Here is a 19504-nt window from a genome sequence, read left to right as displayed (position 1 = left end):
GTTTGTTTAAAAAAAAAAAAAGAAAAGCTTCAACAAAGTCAATGTCCCAGCTCTGCAAAGACTCAATTAACAAAAAAACAGTTCCGTACAAACACAGTGCTCTGTCATTGTGTTGAGTGTCTTATGTCTCAAACACAAATTACCTAACTAGGAAAATAATTGAAAATATTGCTATAGAAATGGATTTTGTGTCCACTTTTTTACAAGAATATATGAAGTTTAAATGAGTTCCCTCTAAGAGTGTATGCTTTTTGAAAAAATTATGGGTTATTTCGGATCAGCATTATTCAAGGAGAAAAATAAGAACATCCAGTTTTTCTCTTCCATCCCCAAAGTCATAGAGAAAAAATACTAGTATCCTTATTCAAGGAATATATCTCTATGTATAATAGTTTCTGAATGGAGACCTGCAGATTCTTTTCCCTCTTTCTTTGAGAGCACTTGGGCTATCTGTATCCTCAGCCATTCCTATCACAGTCTGCATTCAATGTGCTGTGTTGTGTCAAGTTACAGACATTAATCTATAATTATAATTTCAGTGTCGCAGCTAGTCCATCTGAAATTGTGCCCTCATTATGATTTGAACATCAACAGGCTCTACTCTTCCAGAGTTGTTTACTTTCATTTATTTGGTTATGCCTAGCCTTTCTCCCCCAAGTCTAGAAGAAATTCTGTCTTAGCGAATTGGGTGTGTGTAGGATAGGGGTTTTTTTTCTTTTTTTTCTTTCTCTTTTTTTGTGTTTCTTTTGTGCCAGCCTTCCTAGAGGAATTACCTTTGTCTGCCAGTAACTCCTATTGTGTCAAATCCCTCATGAGGACTCCTCAGATGCAACAGCGTCAGCTGTTGTGTTCATGCTTGAGATAAGGAGTCACAAATTCTAAGGAAAATGGATTTTTTTTTTAATTCAGCAGCTTTATGTTTCTTCTGGATAGCATTATCTAAATTGAAGGACCTAGAAATACATCAAGTTATCAAAATAAATGCTTTCCAGGCTTTTGTGCCAAACACATCTAGTTTGATGTTGTTCCCCTAAGATGTAGGGTAAGTATGCTGTCTTCTGGCTTGCTGTTACACTGATGAGAAGGAAGCTGTCGTTTCTATTCCTTTGTCTTGAGGGAAAAGAGAGAGGTCAGTGTGAGACAAATAAATTCTTCAGACATATTAATTTTGTCAGCTTTGTATCTCAACACAGCTTGGTGTGAGAAAGTAGTCACCAAGTGTTCTTCTGATTTGCTTGTTAAACTTTACAGGTCTGCCTGAAAACAGCTGGGTCAATGTGTAAGTTCCCCTCTACTCCATGGGAACTTTTAATTAGTGCTTGGGTTAATGCATTTGTGTTCAGGCATCCTTATACATGGGTGAATGCTAAACTCAGCAATACCAGACTTTTGATTATTTAACTTTTTACAGTACCAGTATAAACAAAAAAATTATAACTGGCTTGTATTTGGCCAGTGATGTTTTTAACAGAATATGACAGTTTTGTTTCTGACATTTAAAAGAGAAGTAATGAGGTAATATAGCTAATAATTAAAAATATTATTAATTTGAATCAGAAATTAGGCCAGAGCCAATTTGCTGAGGATTAAAGCCTTTTTTTTTTTTTAGTTTGATATTTGAGAACTAAATTAGTGTTAGATGTAGAGAATCATAATATGGCAATATGACCAATGAGAGTCTTTACCATTAAGCCCTCTTTGTTATTGTTCATTAGGTGATGACTGCAGATGGTTAACTCAGCAGGCTGAAGGTTATAGGTGTATAAATAGTACACAATCACACCTCATCTCCCTCAGTCACCAAGTCATCAGAACATAAGCTAGTCTAAAACTAGTCTTTTCTTAATAGGATAGTGAGCTTCTGTTTAAAAGAGAAAAAAAAAGTCAAAAAGCCCCACCAAAAACCCAAGTCAAACAAAACTGCTATGACTGCCTGTTCATTTCTTGGCTCCTTGTTTTTGTAAGAGGAGCTAGTGAGGAGTCTCTTCTCCCTCTGTGACAGTTTAGCTGGGATGGCCAAAGTGAAGAGGAGGAAGGATGGAGACCATGTTTCATTCCTTTCCTTCATTGACCATTTATTACTCATTCACCTAGATAGGAAATTGTATGGCATCTTGGTTACATCCCCTGCTCCGTTGGGACTCGAGGCCAGGCAGCTTTCCACTGGCATAGCCTGGAGAGTGAACTTTATGCCCTGAATTTGTGGGTAAGACTGAGGCTGTCCTCCTTGCCTTTGTCAGCTTCTTGCAGGGGAGTAACTTACTAGGTACTTTTTTGTCACTCCCCAGGTACTATATAGGATGAAGTACAGTCTCAGCATTTAGTGGATTTTTGTTATTCCAGGGCTGACAGTGTACTGATTTGATTTTAGTAAAACAATTAACAATTAAGTTAATGTTCCTGACAATGGTGCAGACACTGAAATAGAATTCCTTGCTTCAAAAAAAATTCTTTAGTTATATAAATAAAACATACTAGATATACAGAAAAAGGAAAGAAAGCCTGATTTTCCAGATTTGTGATACATACACAGAACTGGATGATGCTGTACATACATATTGCTATATTTGAACTACTATGCGTCATTGATTTTGTTCCACTGGGCAATCCTGGGATAGAAGAAAGCCCAGCTCTAAATTCATTACTTGTTTTTAATCAAGGATCCTTAATTACCCAGACTTTCTTCCTATTAACATCAACTAGTGTCTTCTAATTAAAAATTATAAATAAATTTATACCTAAGTAATGTGATAAATGCACAACCTTAATTCTTTAAGCCTTTTAATAAACTCAGCAAATTCCAGTGATAACACAGACAAAACAAAGAGAATGCTTTAAAAATGTCAAAAAGAAATTAGGGTAAGGAAGCATTTTTCTTTAAAGAAAAAAACAAATGTGTTCCTAAGTAGCTAAAAGATAAATGAAGCCTAAAAATATAAAAGGGAAAAGACCCCCAAAAAAAAAACCCCTGAAGGTTATTTTGAAATATACGTTATAGTCATCTAAGATGGCAGTTAGTGGGCTTGTGATAGGACAGACAGGTAAAACATGTATCGCAACACTTTGTTCTCAGTGTCTGCACAGAGTGAAGTTGAAGCATGCACTCCTCAAAGCTGTTGAAAAATTACATACCAATTTCCAGTAAAATAGATAATACAAATTGTTTCCATCAGCAAACCTCTCTGTGTTCATCATTTGTTTCCTGAGTGATGACCTCGTGTTGTGGTGTCAGGAAGTTAATGGATTAATATTGAAGTTAATGTTGAGAACAACATATTTGGAAATAAACTTGTAATGGATATTTTCTTTTTTATTATTATAAAACATGGTTTGAAAGCTTTTAGGAGGTCGTTTATTTTCCCATGGGACAGGGCAAAAGAACTTATTTTCAAAGTAAAGTTTACAGACCATTAATTTACAATCCAGGCAAAATATTATGGTAACTTTGCTAGGTAAAGCAGTGAACAGTCAGTGCGCTGTGATTCTTTGGCTGGAAAACTAGCTGCATGCCTGTGTAATTTTGAACAAAGAGAAAAGTAGAGTATAAAGATGGATAGACCTAGATGTGGAATAGATACTTTTTATAAAAGATTTACAAAACTGAAATGATAATTACTGTAGAATTTATTTAAATTTTGTGTTATATATATTATTATATTTGTATAAATATTAACATTTATGTATTTATTGTACATAATTCTGGCAAGAAAGAGCTCAGTTGAGAGCCTATTTCCAAAACAACCACCTGCCTGTATCTTTCTCAAAGAAATAGTAGTGGTTTTCTACAAAATTATCACGTATCCTAGTTACATCTCCTTTCTTAACAGAGGAGAATGACTTAAAAAAATTGTTTAGGCAGCTTCATCATAAGTGAGCTTTACTACAGCATGTTCAGATTGTTTTGGGGATTAGGGGTTAGTAGCCTCCTCCTGATGTTTGATCATTAGAAATAGAATCCTTGTTGAAAACAGCCAAGTTGCTGTCTTAGTACCTGAGGGTGCACAGTAACTGAGTGATCTGCCCTCTCAGGAAGGAATAACACAGGAAAGAGAGGAAATACATGTTTTCAGTTTTAAAATATGGAGAGGACCTAGGGATGTTGAAGCAGCTTTCTAAAATGTAAGATTTGGGGGGGAAAATTAAAACCCTCCAAAACTCCATCTGGACTCTCTTCAGAGATCAAGTACATTTTCGTCCCAATCTTAAACAAAATCATTTTACAGACCTTCTGAGAGTAAAACATAAATGCATAAAATATTCAAAATTTATTTAGTTTTACTTAGTATTTAAGCTCTTTCATCAGGGATTACATATGTAAGTTCAAATTTCTGTGGAGAATTCCTTATCTGAGTCAAAACAAGATTTCCAGAGGAATCCTGCTTTGGGAGAATGAGAAAAAAGCTATTTCTTCTTACTGGCATTTTCTGATTTGTGTATTAAAGCACAACAATAAAGACAGTCAAATCTTACTGTTTGGGGTTTTTTGCTGATAGCTTCAAATGTTTACACACAACTTGCTATTTCTATTTGCAAATACAAACTTTCTTCCACTTGTATTGTCCATTTTATTGGCTAGTTGGAGTCTACCTAGTACAAAAGTATAAGTAGACAATCAATTATCTTTGCTCTTTCATTTTGTTGTTACACATTATGAATTAAATATGCAGCTTCAGTGCATTTATATGGAAATTTGCTCTGGGAAAGAGAGTAACAGGAAAGATACATGGGAGCTGGCTCCTGGTTGAATGAGTTTCTGGATTTCCTGACCTGCTTCTGGAATGAAGCATGTTCTGGTGGAGAGAACAAAAAGCAGAGGAAAAGGGGGAAACAAAGAATGACCAAGATTTAAAAAGCTTTCTTAATATTAAGAAGTGTAAATTAGCATTATGAAGATATTGATGGGTTTGTCAGTAGTATTTTGCTGTATTGCAGATTTAGTGCTGTTCCAGTAGATGGCACTAATTACATAAACAATTTGTTAAAATGAACTAAATTATAAAAAATAACCTGAAAGCACAGGTCTTAATTGTCCAAATCTCACTATCATTTCACAGCATTATTTCACTGTATTTTCCATCTCAGTATAATTCAACATCACAAACTATCATAGTTTGCATAATGCATAATACTGCATCCATCATCTTTTTGTGTCTCAGGAAAGAATAATCAACATTCTAGTCAGTGTTTATCAGTTTGGGCTGTCTTGTCTTATCCAGCATTTAGGAATTTTTTGCTTAGCCCTCTCAGAGTTTAGAAGCAGTCCTGTGGTCTTATGACTAAAAGAATTTAAAACATTTAAAAAGATTGACCTTCATTACCAGTAAATCTGAGCAAGTCCTTTCTCTTTTTTTTTTTTAAATTGATGGTGTAAGTTGTTCATCTCCTTCTCTAAAAATCATACAATGTATGTGATAATTTTATGCTGCTCCGAGGTTTATTCTTTCTTTCTCTTTTTACTTCAGCAATTTTCAAAAGAAATACGACAATGGCAAATAAATGTAGATGTAGCAAATGACATGGCACTTAAGCTGCTCCGCGATTATTCGGCAGACGACACCAGAAAAGTACAACTGATGACAGACAACATTAATGCGACGTGGGCTGCCATTATTAAAAGGTAGGATATAAATTCTCCTATTAGATTTGTTGTTAAACTTCATTAACATTCATTGCCCAGCTTTGGTTGGAGATTATAGGCGATGTAACTTTTGCAAATGGCATGGCTATAGTGAGAAAGGATCATTTTTTGGAAATATGTCTTTGGAATGCCATTTAATTCTCTCAAATAAAGTTTTGCTTCCTGCCAATTTTCCTCTACTGTAAACAGTTGCTAACTAACTTCAACTTAAAGTTGCTGACATTGTTTTGAACTGGTTTTCCTTTAATCTGTCAATAATGTCAGAATTGTATGTCAGTGTAAGAAAATTTGAAACCTCCTTTTCCATGAACCAGGTTACTAAAAGAACAGGCAGGCAAGCAACAGTAAAATTCCACTTTGCCTGTTGGTAGTAGTTGCCAAAGCAAGTACTTCAGTCATTAAGGCAACATCTGTTACCTTGTGTTTTGTTTTGCTTAAGTAGATTTGCAGCTGATTGCTGTGTGTTTACCCTTTGCCTTACTGTTGTTTTATAACACTGAACTATGATGAATACCATTCTCCAGCTCCTTTAATAGCCAAGTTGGTGAATGCTTGATGGTTGCTTCACCTTTTTTCACTGGCCACTTTTTAATTTTTACCTTCCTTGTTGATATTGCGAAGATACACTAAAAAAGCATATAAACTAATCAGTTGGGCAAAAGCCTGAGTGACTACTTAAGAGGCATCTTCCTCTTCTCTTTAGAAACACTGACTTTCCAAGAAATAACCACATTATTTAAGCTGAGGCAGTTAAAGGGAAAGTGATTTGTATTGCTTGCATTAACAAAAATAAATCTAACAGATGAACTGAAGAGTTCTCAAGTGGGAAAAAAAATGCTATGACGGAAGCAACCACTAGAAATTTACTGTATTAAAAATGTTTGTTATGGTAGCATTATGATACTACTTCCTTTTGTGGGCACTCATATTTTATGTGAATTATCATATAAAAACATAAACAGTTTCTTAAATTTTCCTTTCCTGGAAACCCAGAAAAAGTGTTAAATATCACTTACTAAATACTAAGCTAAAAAGAGACTTAGATCCTTCTTACATGGAGTATATATTATGACAATAATGGCATAACTTATTCTGAGAACTGTTTAATATTCCAACCCACCCCTGTCTGATAGACATCTTGGAATTTTTGCATCACCCGCCAGTTCCTGTGCTCAAGTTTAATGGAGCTCAGGCCACACAGTAGGTGTTGAGAGTTTTCACTGCTCAAGATGCTTTTTGTTGGCTCCTCAGACAAGACAGAGGACACACATCAATCAAAACATAAAAGCAACTTCCTTTTCTACATTAAAGGATATGGACAGTGAAGAATCAATATATAATTACTTTTATGTTGTTGCTAGTTTAAGTTGTAGGGAGTTAGAGAGGGAGTGGCAGTAGGTAGAGAGAGGTAGCTGTGTTTATAAACCTCTGTGAAAGACCTGAGATACCAACTGCCATATTTTATTATGAATGTTGTTAATCCTCCTATGCAGCAGTTTTATAAACACCTTGATTTTGCATGTCAGCTAGGCAGTATGAAATGCAAATGACCAAACAAATTAAGGACATGAAGAGTACAAAAATATGATGCATATATGTTTTCTATTATATGCATAATATGACAGTAATTATAAGTGTGAAAAAGGTCATAACCTAGATTTGGTCTTCAAGCAACCACCTTATCAGTGGTTGCTTGCTATAAAAACACAATTTTTAAAATGTAAACTTTATCTGTACATGAAGTTTGTAGATATAATTTTATTGCCTGCACAGAAAGATCTTGATCATTCTGCTGGAGACAGGTTTTCTTAATACTCTGTAACTGTCCTAATACTGCTTTACTTTATGTTACTTGTGGTAGTAGTCACATTTGCTTTACAGTTGAATTGCATTCTAGATGAGAAGAACTGCATTTACCTGTCAGCAACAGCCAGAAGTGTGAATTTTGTTGAGTTATACTGAAGATTCATGGTTGGTTTCAGTATCTAGACTGTATATAGGAACCATCTCACAAGAGCTTGTTTACTCATTCATCTTGGAATGCTCAGGTCAAGCAGCAAAGGATTCACATTCTCAAACAAACTCATCCTTTTCCTTTCCATTCTTCTGTTGTGTAGAAACTTGGTTGTCATTCCTACAATCAGTATAGATCCATGAGTATGAACAGCTATTACAATTTTTTGTGCAGGCACACTTTCATTGAGCACAGTGAAACAACTAAATTGAAAATGTGAGTGGCCATGGGAACCTTGTTTACATGGGAAGTTTGTTTACATGTCTGTGCCTGCAGTCCTTGTCCTGGCTATAGAGCTGCCTTTGTGTGGGTGTGAGCAAGAAATCCGTGCAAATGTACGACTTCAGATGAACATGACCAATGTCATTTTCTGATGTAAATTTGTTTTCTCCTAAGAAATAGTATGATAATTTGCATTTTTATCATCATGTTGTGGTGATTTATTGGTTTTTTGAAATAATTTTGCCAGGCTCAAAAAAAGCAAACGTGTAGAGAGACTGCTTCTTTACAACCAATATGTCATGCTGAAGCTTGTTATTTACACCAGTTTAGTAATGGATACTAATTTAAAATTGCAAAGTCTGCTAGAAAACTTTGTAATTGTAGGGTAATTCTTTTGTTTTATGAGAGATGCTGATATTACATTTATCTTTGTTGTCCCTACTATTTAAAAAAGTAAATTTTCAGTCTAGATGATTGTCAGATGCTGTCTTTGAGAACTGGACTTGGTTTTAATTCTTTAAAGACTTAAATACTTAATCACTAAAACTATTCACATCAATGAAAGTGAGTCTCTGCAGTCTCAGGTATCATAGCCAAGACTACGTCAAGGACCAAATAACTTTAAACATCAGCATGTTTTTTTCTGAAGGACTAATGTATCTCTATTGACTATTGTTTTGAATGGAAGAGACAAAGTTTTCAGAAAAGCATTTAATCTGGAAGTCTTCTGGAAAGTCTGAATTTTATATGGGATTCTCATGTCTTTCTTATTAGACAAAAGGGTACAAGAACCTTTTAATTTTCATGAAACTAATTTGTCAGTACAGCACTTAGTAATTCTTAGAAACTGCTCTCCAGCAGTTAGTAATATTAGCAAAGTCTAAAGAAAAATTCTTTATTAGCAGCTTGTGATGCAAAAATGTTAAACCTTTTGTGTTTAAAATTACAGATATCTTTGAAGGTACCTAAGAGTTGTTTTCAGATAAAAGATTAAAGTATTTTTTGTTTTCTTTGTTCTATTCTGTTACCTTTATTTTAAATAGAATAGTGCACCCTCAAAAAAGGACTATAAGAAGAGAGGGAATGACAATGTTTCGGTACTCTGAGTTTAAATTGATATATTTGTCTGTTTATGTTTTACTTATATCATCCCTTAATATATCAATTTTTAAAAGTATACATAAAAAGCCATTTGGTGCACAGGGATTATTTTATGATGATAGATAAAAGAGAGGTTACCTATTTGAAAGACATTTTACTAACTACCTACACTCTCAAACAACTATTTAGGTACAAAATATAATCTCAAGTTTATCAGCAATGACATCAGTTTACATTGCTTTGCAATTTTTTCTTCCTAATGTCCCAAAGAATGATGAAATTTCATCCACATATAGGAAAAAAAATATAAAAAGATGTAAATAAAACCGCCAGATGAAGCTCCTGTAATCAGGAGATCTGGAAAGTCATCTTAACTTCTTAGTTTTATCTTAATTCTCCACTCAGCTGACCATACTTCTGCACTATTGACATAAGTATGTGGATCCAAGATGAGAATTCAATTGCTGGTAGCAAATGTTTGTGGTTTACTTTGTGAGGGGATAGTCTTGAATATCTGATACTTTCAAAATGCTGGTAGGAAGCACTGAAAAGGCAGTCTTACCCAGAATACTCTCTGATTCATCATTTCCATCTTTGTGAACCAATTCCTGTGATTTTTGAGAAACTCTTTTAGGATTAAAAAAAAAGGAAAGAGTTCTTGAGTTATTTCAGGAGAGGGTAATGTCAGTAATACAGTACTTGATGAAAAGGATCTATGGATCCTTGTGACTTCAGGGACATGTTGTTAACACCAGTCTGGACAGCCTAAGTTTTCTCATATCACTTGAAATCGTAACCGGAGCTTAATGTGGGCATTTCAAAGAAAAACTCCATTTGAGAAATATTCCTCTTTTGGATCCACAAGAGATGCAGAAGGAGCAAGGTATTAAGACAGACTAAGTCCAATTTTGTGACAGAAAAAACAGAAATGTCAATTTTTCTTCCTACTCCATTAAAAGATTAAGACAAATGTTTTGTTCTTTTTCTTAAAGTTGTGATTTTCTTAAGTAATTAGAAAGTTTTAGTCTCTAATTGAACAAGAAGAGAAGGTCTCTATTTGAGCAGGAACTCTGTGCCCTGAAAGTCCTACCTTAAATATGTTTCCTATTAGCCTGCAGATAAATTAACAAACTATAGCAAACTGATTATTGCTGTCATCCAAAGCTCATAGAACAAATGAATGTCTTTCCCCTCAGTAGACTTCTTATCAGGCTTCATGTCCTTTAAAACAAACTGAAGAGAAATTAATAAAGCTGATGGACCAGCAGAGTGCCAGCAAAAGGGATATGACCTTAGTTGTCATCTTTTGTTTGCATTGTTATTCTTGTGATAGCTTTGTTTTGTTTTCCCTGGTGTTTTCCCTGGATTTTTGTATAGCTTTTGCTCAGCTGCTGTTCAGGCAGTCTAAGCTTCCTCCTCAATGGCTTGTCAGTTGTGCTTGAAACTGAGGATAATTCTGTCTGCCTATTAAATGTTGAGTGTCTCTTTGGAAGTTACCACCAAATTTGTCGATTTGACACCAGTGGTGCTTGCCTGCTGTTGTGTGGCTGTGTTTTAACTATGATTGAAATTTCAATAACATGTTTTTATATAAACTCACAAAGAATTGGACAAATGACAATGAATTGCCATTATTCCTGATGACAGTCAGTGGCACAAGAGACAGAGACCTGGGGAAGTGGTAAGCCAGAGGGCAGACTGGAAAGCAGTAGAATTAGCAACATCCTAAAATAGGGATGGTGAGAAATCACTGAGAAGAGATGAGGTTCAGCTACTAAATCTCGAAGACAGAGCTTTTATGCTGTGTTTGATACAGATGAATAAAAGGAGAACCAGTAAGTAAGCAAGGAATCTGTGAAAAAGATAAGATTGGTCTGTTCATGTTGTGTTTATCATCCAGTATCAATCACATCTTGACCTACACCCCAAATTTAACTGACCTATGATATATTCCCTGACAAATTTGAAAAATGTAGAGCTCTTCCCCAGCTAGTAAGCATTACATCTCTTGCAAACTATAAAAAAATACTATCTCCTGCAAGTGATAAGAAATAATAGTTCTTGGAACTATCACTCCAGCTGCCATGTCTGCACTTTCTTCCTTTGTACAAGATATGTAATCAGTTATATATCTAATACATATCTGCTTAAGCGAGACCCCTGGTGGCCTAGTGGTTAGCGTGCAGGACTTTCACTGCTGCGACCACGGGTTCAAATCCCGGTCTCCTGGCCTGATGGAGGTCGTTAGCCCTGTGTGGCCATCCATCTATGAGAAGGACACTCTAAACAAACCTACGTCCTGAGGACCTCACTGCCATTGTCCAAGCTTGCTTGGCCCCGGCAGATGAACCTTAGGATTAAAGGGTGGGCTCAGTTCAGCGCAGGCTGTGTCTCACCTAAAAAATCCATTGCGCAGGCTGGAAAGGTAAAAGACCTTTCCCCAAATCTTCGTTCGCGAAGATGGGCCATTATTATCTGCTTAAGCACAGTAGTGCCTTGTGGCAATGAATCTACAGGTCCACTTTTTTGTGGATAAAGAAAGGAAAAATGTATTATTTTTATCTGTTAACATGTGTTACATATTTCTGAGATTCCATTTGATTACTTGACACAGGATATGGTAAAAACAAAGTTTTTTGAAGTGCCTAGAAGGTCAAGCTTGAAACACCCATTTCCCACTTTCTGCATTTTATCTTAGTATTATTACATGATTTCTATTTTCCTTATTTTCTTTTTCTTGTTTTTTTTTCCCATTACTTATATGATTTCTTACTTTTTAATTAATGTCAAGTTAGATTTGAGTCTAATTTAGCGTTGGGATTTTTTTTAAATCTAAGTTGGCATTTTCTGTACCCCACAACATGACTTATATATGCTGATTTTAGTTATTTTTTTTTTATTTTAAAATCTGAAAGACATGCTGTTGTTTATTATCAGTAATGGTAAACAGTTCAGAAATTTCCATAAGTTCTCAGTGCTTGGAGCATGTCTGAGGTTGATGCTTCAGTTATGTTAATTAGTTGCTAATGGTGTCTATTAAAGAACTATGTGCCTTTACTGTTTCCAAGAGGGTAGATTTATTTTTGTGGTAGTTGACTTGTAAGTTTTGCAGTGTGGTTTTACTCCAAGGGATGGGAGGCAGTTCTCCTAGGGCTTGTCTTCTCTCTTTGTTCCTGTGGAACACTATCGGAATATACTTGTCAAATAAGATGCCACTAAGAAACCATAGTTCAGATCTGCCTTTGGTGACACCCTTCCTTTTTATACTGTGCTGACCCCTTGGAGCTGTGGACATTTGTCACTGTTAGTTCTTTTCATGTTGGGAAAAATAAGAGTAGAAGCATAGAAAGTATTTATTAGATTTTGCTTTAGCTAAATTTGCTTTCACATCATGATATTACTCTCCTTTCTTCTTGGCTGGGACAAGATACCCAAGCCAGCATCAGGAGAGTGAGTTAAAGATGGACATAAATATTTATTAGTTTCTTTTTATTACTAGTAATCTTTCAGATGCTAGTATGTATTGGCGCTTTCATTAAGGTGATGGTCTTGGTTTAAAATACTAAATGTCTTCAAGGCTACAGCTAGTTCAGAACCCAGCAGTGTATACTGAGTTTAGATACTTTTTGTAGTGTCTGGTATTTTGAACACATCTATTGAATATTTCCTCTATCAAGTTCCTGATGATTTTTTCCATCTGGAATTATTCAGAGTCCTTCTGGGTTTTACTAATATAAATAAATTTGCTGTTCAGTTCTTCACACCCTTTTCCTGATGTTAATTAATGCACTTAATAACACCTAGTATTGCACTCTTGGAAGAGGCTCCTAATGCTCAAGGTTGAAAATCATTTACATTGACTACATATTATGCTCTCAATCTCAGTTTTGTTTTATTCAACTTTGCATCCCTTTCATGCTTCCTAAATAGCTGATTGTATGGGGGCTTAACTTGTGGATAGTAAATAGATAATGTTGCTTTATTTTTAGTTTTCATCTTTGATTTCAATGAATTCTAAGAAAAATTTGGCAATTTTTTTTTTTTTTGCAAAGACACAGATTTTTGCTGGTCCATAATACACTCCTTAAAGAACTATAGGATGATACACATGAAAACAGAGTACTCATCCTCACTCCTAGACTTAGCGTTTTGGTATATTTGTGTCTCTCTCCACTCGGTGAAATTTTCCAGAATTGTTGCTGAAGGGTTATGATTTCTTATGCTAAGAATTTTTGTCTTTGAAACTCACCCAAAAAAGAGTTGAGGTAGAACTATCACAGAATATCCTGTTCCCTTTGAAGTCAGTTGAAGGTTAGTCATTCACTTCACTGAAGTTAGGATTTTCTCTGTAAGGCTTTTGTATCAAACACATACTGAAGTTCTGTTGAACTGAGTGTGAGTTGAACAGCATTTGAATTTTCTGAATTGGGCTTTAGTAATGTCATTATTTATTATTTATTTATATTTACACGATCCTGAGGAGCAGAGGAACGGAACTAGAGCTGTTGTTTCTTCCCAGTGTTGTTGAAACTGTGTAATAATAAATTATTAGTATTACTCTGTCTTACTTCTGGTTGTAGTTCCTGTTGTTTTACAATCTTTCTGCAGTAGAACTATTTAAATCACATTATCTCATTATAATGGAGAACTTATTCTATATTTCAATTTTCTGTAAGAGTTTGAAACCTCCTGAATACTACAGAATAACTATATGGAGTGGTTCTTTATAAGTAATATGATTATATGAGATTATATTGATGTAAGAAACAGTAGGCAGGCTGCCTTCTTTCATTCTCACTCAGATGCTAACCAGTTTTTGTTACCAGCTGCTTCTGATCTGAATATTACAGAGCTGGTATTTTTTTCTTGTTAGCATTTTATGCTTCTTAAAATATACTGACATATTAGAAGAGATGTTTTAAAACATATTGAGTCAATCTGATCTGTCAGCATCTTTGTGTAATGTGACTACAACTTGAGGCCCATGTTTTAGAGGGGAAAAAATGTGTTTATTTAGTGTTACTCTCACTTAACTTGAGATGATGTATGGTACAATAAGAACTCTAAGTGCTGCCAGAGAAGTTTTCCAGCCTGGGAACTGAGGCTTCTCTCTCTTACATGGTAGCAAATCACTGTTCTGCTACACCACTGAGCTCAGCCCTCAGAGGCTGACTCTTTAAATGAAAACTACACTAACAGTTTAATAGTATCCTTTGTGAGTCCTAATTGATTTCATGTAATGCCATCAGTGCATTTCACAGTCTTATTAAATCTAGTTGTTTCTACAGTAAGTAAGGCTAAGGAAACAAGTGCTTTTAGAATATAATTATTTTCACAATCAGTTTTAATTATACTTCACTGTCTTAGAAAGCAAAGATTTTATCTTACTAAATTGTATTTGAGTAATTAATATGCTGTTTATTAGATGGCACTGTTGACTGCCTTGGAATCTCAACAGAATTAAATGTTTTGGAATGCAAGGAAAAACTTAATTCTACACATTATGGACCATGAAGCATGAAGAAGATTTAAACAGAACAATAATCTTTTGCTTCTTTTGGTAGAATAAGAGACAGGTTTTGTCTGTTTGGTTTTAGTTTTGATTTTAATATTTCTTCTTTTTCTGAGTTGTCTCTTGAATGGGAATATCAGAATAATTAAGTGTTATCTTCCCGTGTTTTGCTGGGGCATTACTTGAATGATACGAGGATAAGACTGGAATCTGTTCCGTGAGTTCAGAGAACTGGAGGGAGGGTGGTGGTGGGGTTTACAGGGTTGTTTGTTCTGGTTTGGGGTTTTTTTTTACTTTGGAATTTTTTCCTGTTTACTTATTTTTTGTTTTAAGATTGCTTTTAAGCTTCCAATAAGGACTATTTAGAAAATCCTCTTGAGTGAGTTCATCAAAATATTATTCTATATCTACAAGTAATTTTTAATGATATTTTATATGTCTGTGATTGTGTACTTCATATGTCTGTGATTTTATGGTTCATATGTCTGTGATTCCCTTTTCTTTAACCTGATAATTCTTAAGATATACTCTCTGAAAAACCATTGCTTCTAATGAAAATTTATCAGGAGATTAGAAATCAAAAATACACATGAACTGTTTTCAATAGTATAAAAAACAATCTGTAATTAATTTTAATTACAAAGGAGTACGTTGAGTTTCATTAATGATTTTTCTGTAGCTTGCCATGTAAGTGTGATAATCTATGGTTATGATGAACATCAAGAAAATATACACTTATGTTTTTAGATATTCTTAACCTATGCTGAGACATAAGCATGGAAAAAGAGATAAGAACAATGGGTGGAAAAAAATCCTGTTAGGAAAAATTCCTTCTAACTCTCTCTCTGTTTGTCGTCCCTTAAAAAAGCATTTTGGGAATGTGGGATCCCATAAGTGAAGGGAGCATAAGAGAGACGGAAATTATTTTTAAAAAAGGTGAATGAGAAATTTTCCTCTGGGATAACACAGATCCCCTGTTCTGATGTTGGCAGGTGCTTATTTAAAAAGAAGTTGTTTAAAGGTCCAGAAATCCGTGTATGTGATTTGTGCCCTAGAGTCTGATATATCCTCTGCTTTTAGGAATCCTTCTCAGTCTGAAAAATAATTGTGTAGAAGAGATGGGGTGTTAATATCCAAGGTTGATCTGAAACTTCATGGATAAACACAGGTTGCGGGGGTGACTTGATGAATTTTGTTATTTTCATGGAGGTCCTGGCTATTTCTTGAAGGTCTGTGACAGGTGTAAGACTAGAAAAAAGCCAACCAATGAGTAATAGCAAAAGAAATATTTTCTCTCTCTCGCTGCATCCATTTTCCAAAGTACCTAAACACCAGAAACATGTTTTAATACAACATATTTTCTGGTTTTGCAGAGTTTTACAATAGGAAACAGTTCAGGAAAAAAAAAAATTACATCTTGCTTAGCGGAGTGAATAACAGCTCTTTGAAGTATTTTCCCCTGTGTGTCAAGAGATTTGTAAGGACAAGCTATATGGGCTTATTACTAAGATCACATGTTCGAATTTTAGTGTCTGAAGAGATTGTCATCAGTTAGGAAACTGTGGGTGATTATCAGGAAAAGAACATTCCTGTGTTCATATAAAAACAGTCTTGAGTTCCAATTGGAACATGAGGACATTGAGGGGTTTTGTTCTTCCTTCCTGCAGAAGGTAAAAGAATCTGCAGAGAGCTGCCTTTGTGTGTTTATTTTGGAGTAGCTGTTGCGCTCAGTCTCTCTGTGTGCACAGTTACATCTGGAATTCAAAATTATTTCATTGGTGATTTGTTCATTATAAATATGGATAATGCAGCCAAGGCAGAGATGACCTTCAGGTTATCTGAAAACATCGAGAGTCAGCTCTCATCCAGTAGATGATATTGTTGAGAAATAAATGTAAGGCAGAGAAGTACTGCATTGTTGTGGTTTAACTCCAGCCATCAGTAAGGATGATGCAGCTGCTTGCACACTCCACTCAAGTTGGGAGAGGAATCAGAAAGAAAAGGTAAACCTCCTGTGTTGAGATAAGAACAATTTAATAATTTAAACAAAATATAATAATAATAATAATAAGCTAATATTATTAATAATAATAATTTTAATTATAAGGAGAGGTAGAAAGTAGCAGAACCCAAGAGAAACAAGTGATGCACAGTACTCACCGCCCACTGACTGATACCCAGCCAGTCTCCAAGCAGTGATTGGCAGCCCCCAGCCAACTCCTCTCAGTTCATACGCAGGGCATGATGTTCTGTGGTATGGAATGTCCCTTTGTCCAGTTCAGATCACCTGTCCTGGCCATGTTCCCTCCCAGCTTTTTGTGCACCTGCTCACTGACAGTGAATGAGACCCTGTGAGTCCTTGACTTAGGATACACTGCATCAGCCAAAACATCAGCGTGTAATCAACGTTATTCTCATATTGAATCTGAAACACAGCACTGTACCGGGTACTGAGAAGAAAATTAACTCTACCTCAGTTGAAACCAGGACATGCACATACAAAAAGACTTATGTCACTGGTAGGAATCCTGTTTATATGCCTGAACCAACAGGGCAATACCTGTATGTCCTCACTGAGCTCCATAGAAGGCATTCTTGCTTGTTTATTTAAAGACCTTTCCACGTGTGAAATGAAATCTTTCCTTCTTTAAGTTCTCCACATCAGCTGTCTTTAGGAAGGTATTAATGGTGATAAAGATCAGGCAAAGAGTTCTAGAAAGTTACTGTTGCCTTTTTAGAGGTAGCTTTTTCATCAGGTTTGTCACTTAGTCCTTACCGTAAGGGACTGAAGCACAAAATGACTTTAAAAAAAATCCCTGAAAGTCTATCTTACAAGTACAAAACTCTGTAGCACCACACCAAAACTTTACTGGTTCCTCAATCAGAATAATGGGAGCATAAGGGCCTGTGGATGTATGTCAGCTAAATCTGAATGCTGATCTCCAGCGGTTGGGATGCTGATATTGTAGCTCTGAGTTTAGTTGCACTTTGAGGCTTTCTGCCCATTTGCAACATAGAAGTCATTTCAGAGGTAGAGTTGCACAAGGATGGGCAGTCTCCAGTACTGGAGAATCAACTTGGATAAGAACACTTTACAATAAGCCAGACAAAATAGTGATAGTGGGATATAAGCATATAGTGATAGTGATAGTGGGATATATAAAGATCACTCCAAACGTTTCGAACCACATATATATGCCAGTGTCTACAGCAGACAAAAGGCAGTAACCTGTGTTTGAATGGTCTAACTAAAAGGCACATTTATATAAAAGTGTTACTGGAAAAATATTGTGTGTCCCTTACTGCAGTTTCAAGTTAGTTGAGATCCAGAAAACCAAATGAAAGCAGTACTTAAAATGCTATCTCAACATAGTTTTCCCCACTGAATGTTGTATCAGCCATTCCAGAGTTAATCTGCATATTAATCACTTACTGGCAGGCATTAATAACTTTAACTGGCAGTATGGAATATAGTCCCTAGATTCTGGAAGAAAATTCTTCTAAGCAGCATACCCAAAACTGTTGAATATGATTTATTTTGAATGTTCATTTCAAAATTATATCAATAATGGTTATTTTAAGAAATTCATGTTTAAGAATTTCATTTACTTTCATATCTGTGACATCTCTTTGTGTTTGTACTTTATCTGAGGTTAAATTATTCTACCTCTTTGATAGGTTCTTTATCAGTCAAAGTTAAAGCAGCTGAAGAAGGGTTACCAGTAAGAGCTTAAACTTATGCAGTAGTAAAAATTAAATGTTCCAATAAAGCTTTGCAATTGTTCTTTTGTCGTATATATCCCTTGGCAGAAGGGATATAAACCTCATATAAAAGTGCAAACTGCTTCCAGCATTAGCAGGAAGGTGCATGTAGTTCAAATTCTCTGTGATAGTTGGCTCCAGAAAAGAAATTCAGGTAACTTTTTTTTTTTTTTTTTTTATTGTATGGAATTGTAATGTCAGGAAAGAGAAAATACAGTTATAGAGTTATAGAGAAAGAACCACAGGAACTACAGAAGTAAAACCATTTACTGATACTTTCCAGTAGTCCAGGATATTTTATTTTACATCTCAGTGTGATAACTTTAGATCACTACAGTTTGCAGATGGAAGTGTGATTTACTGATCTATTGAACACCGAATGATACAGAGTTTCTTCACTTTTATTGCTCTTAAAGAAATACCTGGGGAACAGAAATTTGGTAGTTTGCGCTCTGCAGTTACTATGTGTCCTGTTTTCTGGGCATCTCAAAGCATTATTTAAACACCAACCCTTGTAGTGTATCTTGTAATGTGAATAAGCATTGCAATTTCAAATAGACAAACACATACTCATAAAATGTGAATGATTCATTCCAAATTATGTAGCAAATACTAGAGCTGAAGAAAAATCTGATATTCACACTCATGGAGCCTCTCCAAGCACTGTATTCCTTGTGTTCCATGGGATTGGGTAGTGTAGAATGAAGCACTCTGGTGATTCGTTTAATCACAGAATCACTGAATATTCTGAGTTGAAAGGGACCCACAAGAATCATCAAGTCCAACTCTCAATGACACCATCGTTCCCAAAGCTCAGCACTTTTGCTTCTTGTTAGATTCTGTAACAAGATGTTCAGTTGTACAGATGTTGGTTTTGTTGTGTATATATTTTTTCTATGTATGTCATGGTACAAATTCTGTTTTTTAGTTAATAATACTTTGCTTATGAACTTGAAGATCCCACAGATTTCAGATAACTTTGTTTTCCCCTGCTTATTTTCTCAAGCATTTTTATAGAGCTACATTTTGAAAATATTAGCTTTAAAGGTTCTCAGCACAACTGCAATGTCCTGTAGCAGAGGCTGGTAGCTTTCTTTTTTTGTGGATTTTTTAAAAACCCTTAGAAACATCTTCCTGGTAGTATAAATTTTCACACTTAGGCACATTGCTTGTCTCACTTCCTCTGACATGCCACTGTTTTCCCTCAACTTGAAACTTTGAGCTGGCACATTCTTTAAACAGTACCATAATTTCT

At 35.2% G+C, this 19504-nt stretch overlaps 1 protein-coding gene across 12 annotated transcripts in view; it reads left to right on the top strand.

Moving 5' to 3' along the window:
- The window catches only part of DMD (dystrophin), a 1013774-nt gene that overhangs the window by 737197 nt on the left and 257073 nt on the right, over positions 1-19504 (top strand). For all 12 annotated transcript variants that reach the window (XM_027688940.1, XM_027688937.1, XM_027688948.1 and 9 more), the window contains one exon: positions 5463-5617. In XM_027688940.1, the coding sequence (XP_027544741.1) occupies positions 5463-5617 (155 nt within the window). The remainder of the gene's footprint in view (positions 1-5462; positions 5618-19504) is intronic.

This window comes from Neopelma chrysocephalum, unplaced genomic scaffold, assembly GCF_003984885.1.
Source record: "Neopelma chrysocephalum unplaced genomic scaffold, ASM398488v2 Primary Assembly neopelma1_76, whole genome shotgun sequence".
Taxonomy (NCBI): Eukaryota; Metazoa; Chordata; class Aves; order Passeriformes; family Pipridae; genus Neopelma; species Neopelma chrysocephalum.
Note: the sequence above shows the minus strand (reverse complement) of the source record. Positions and strands in the feature narration are given on the sequence as shown.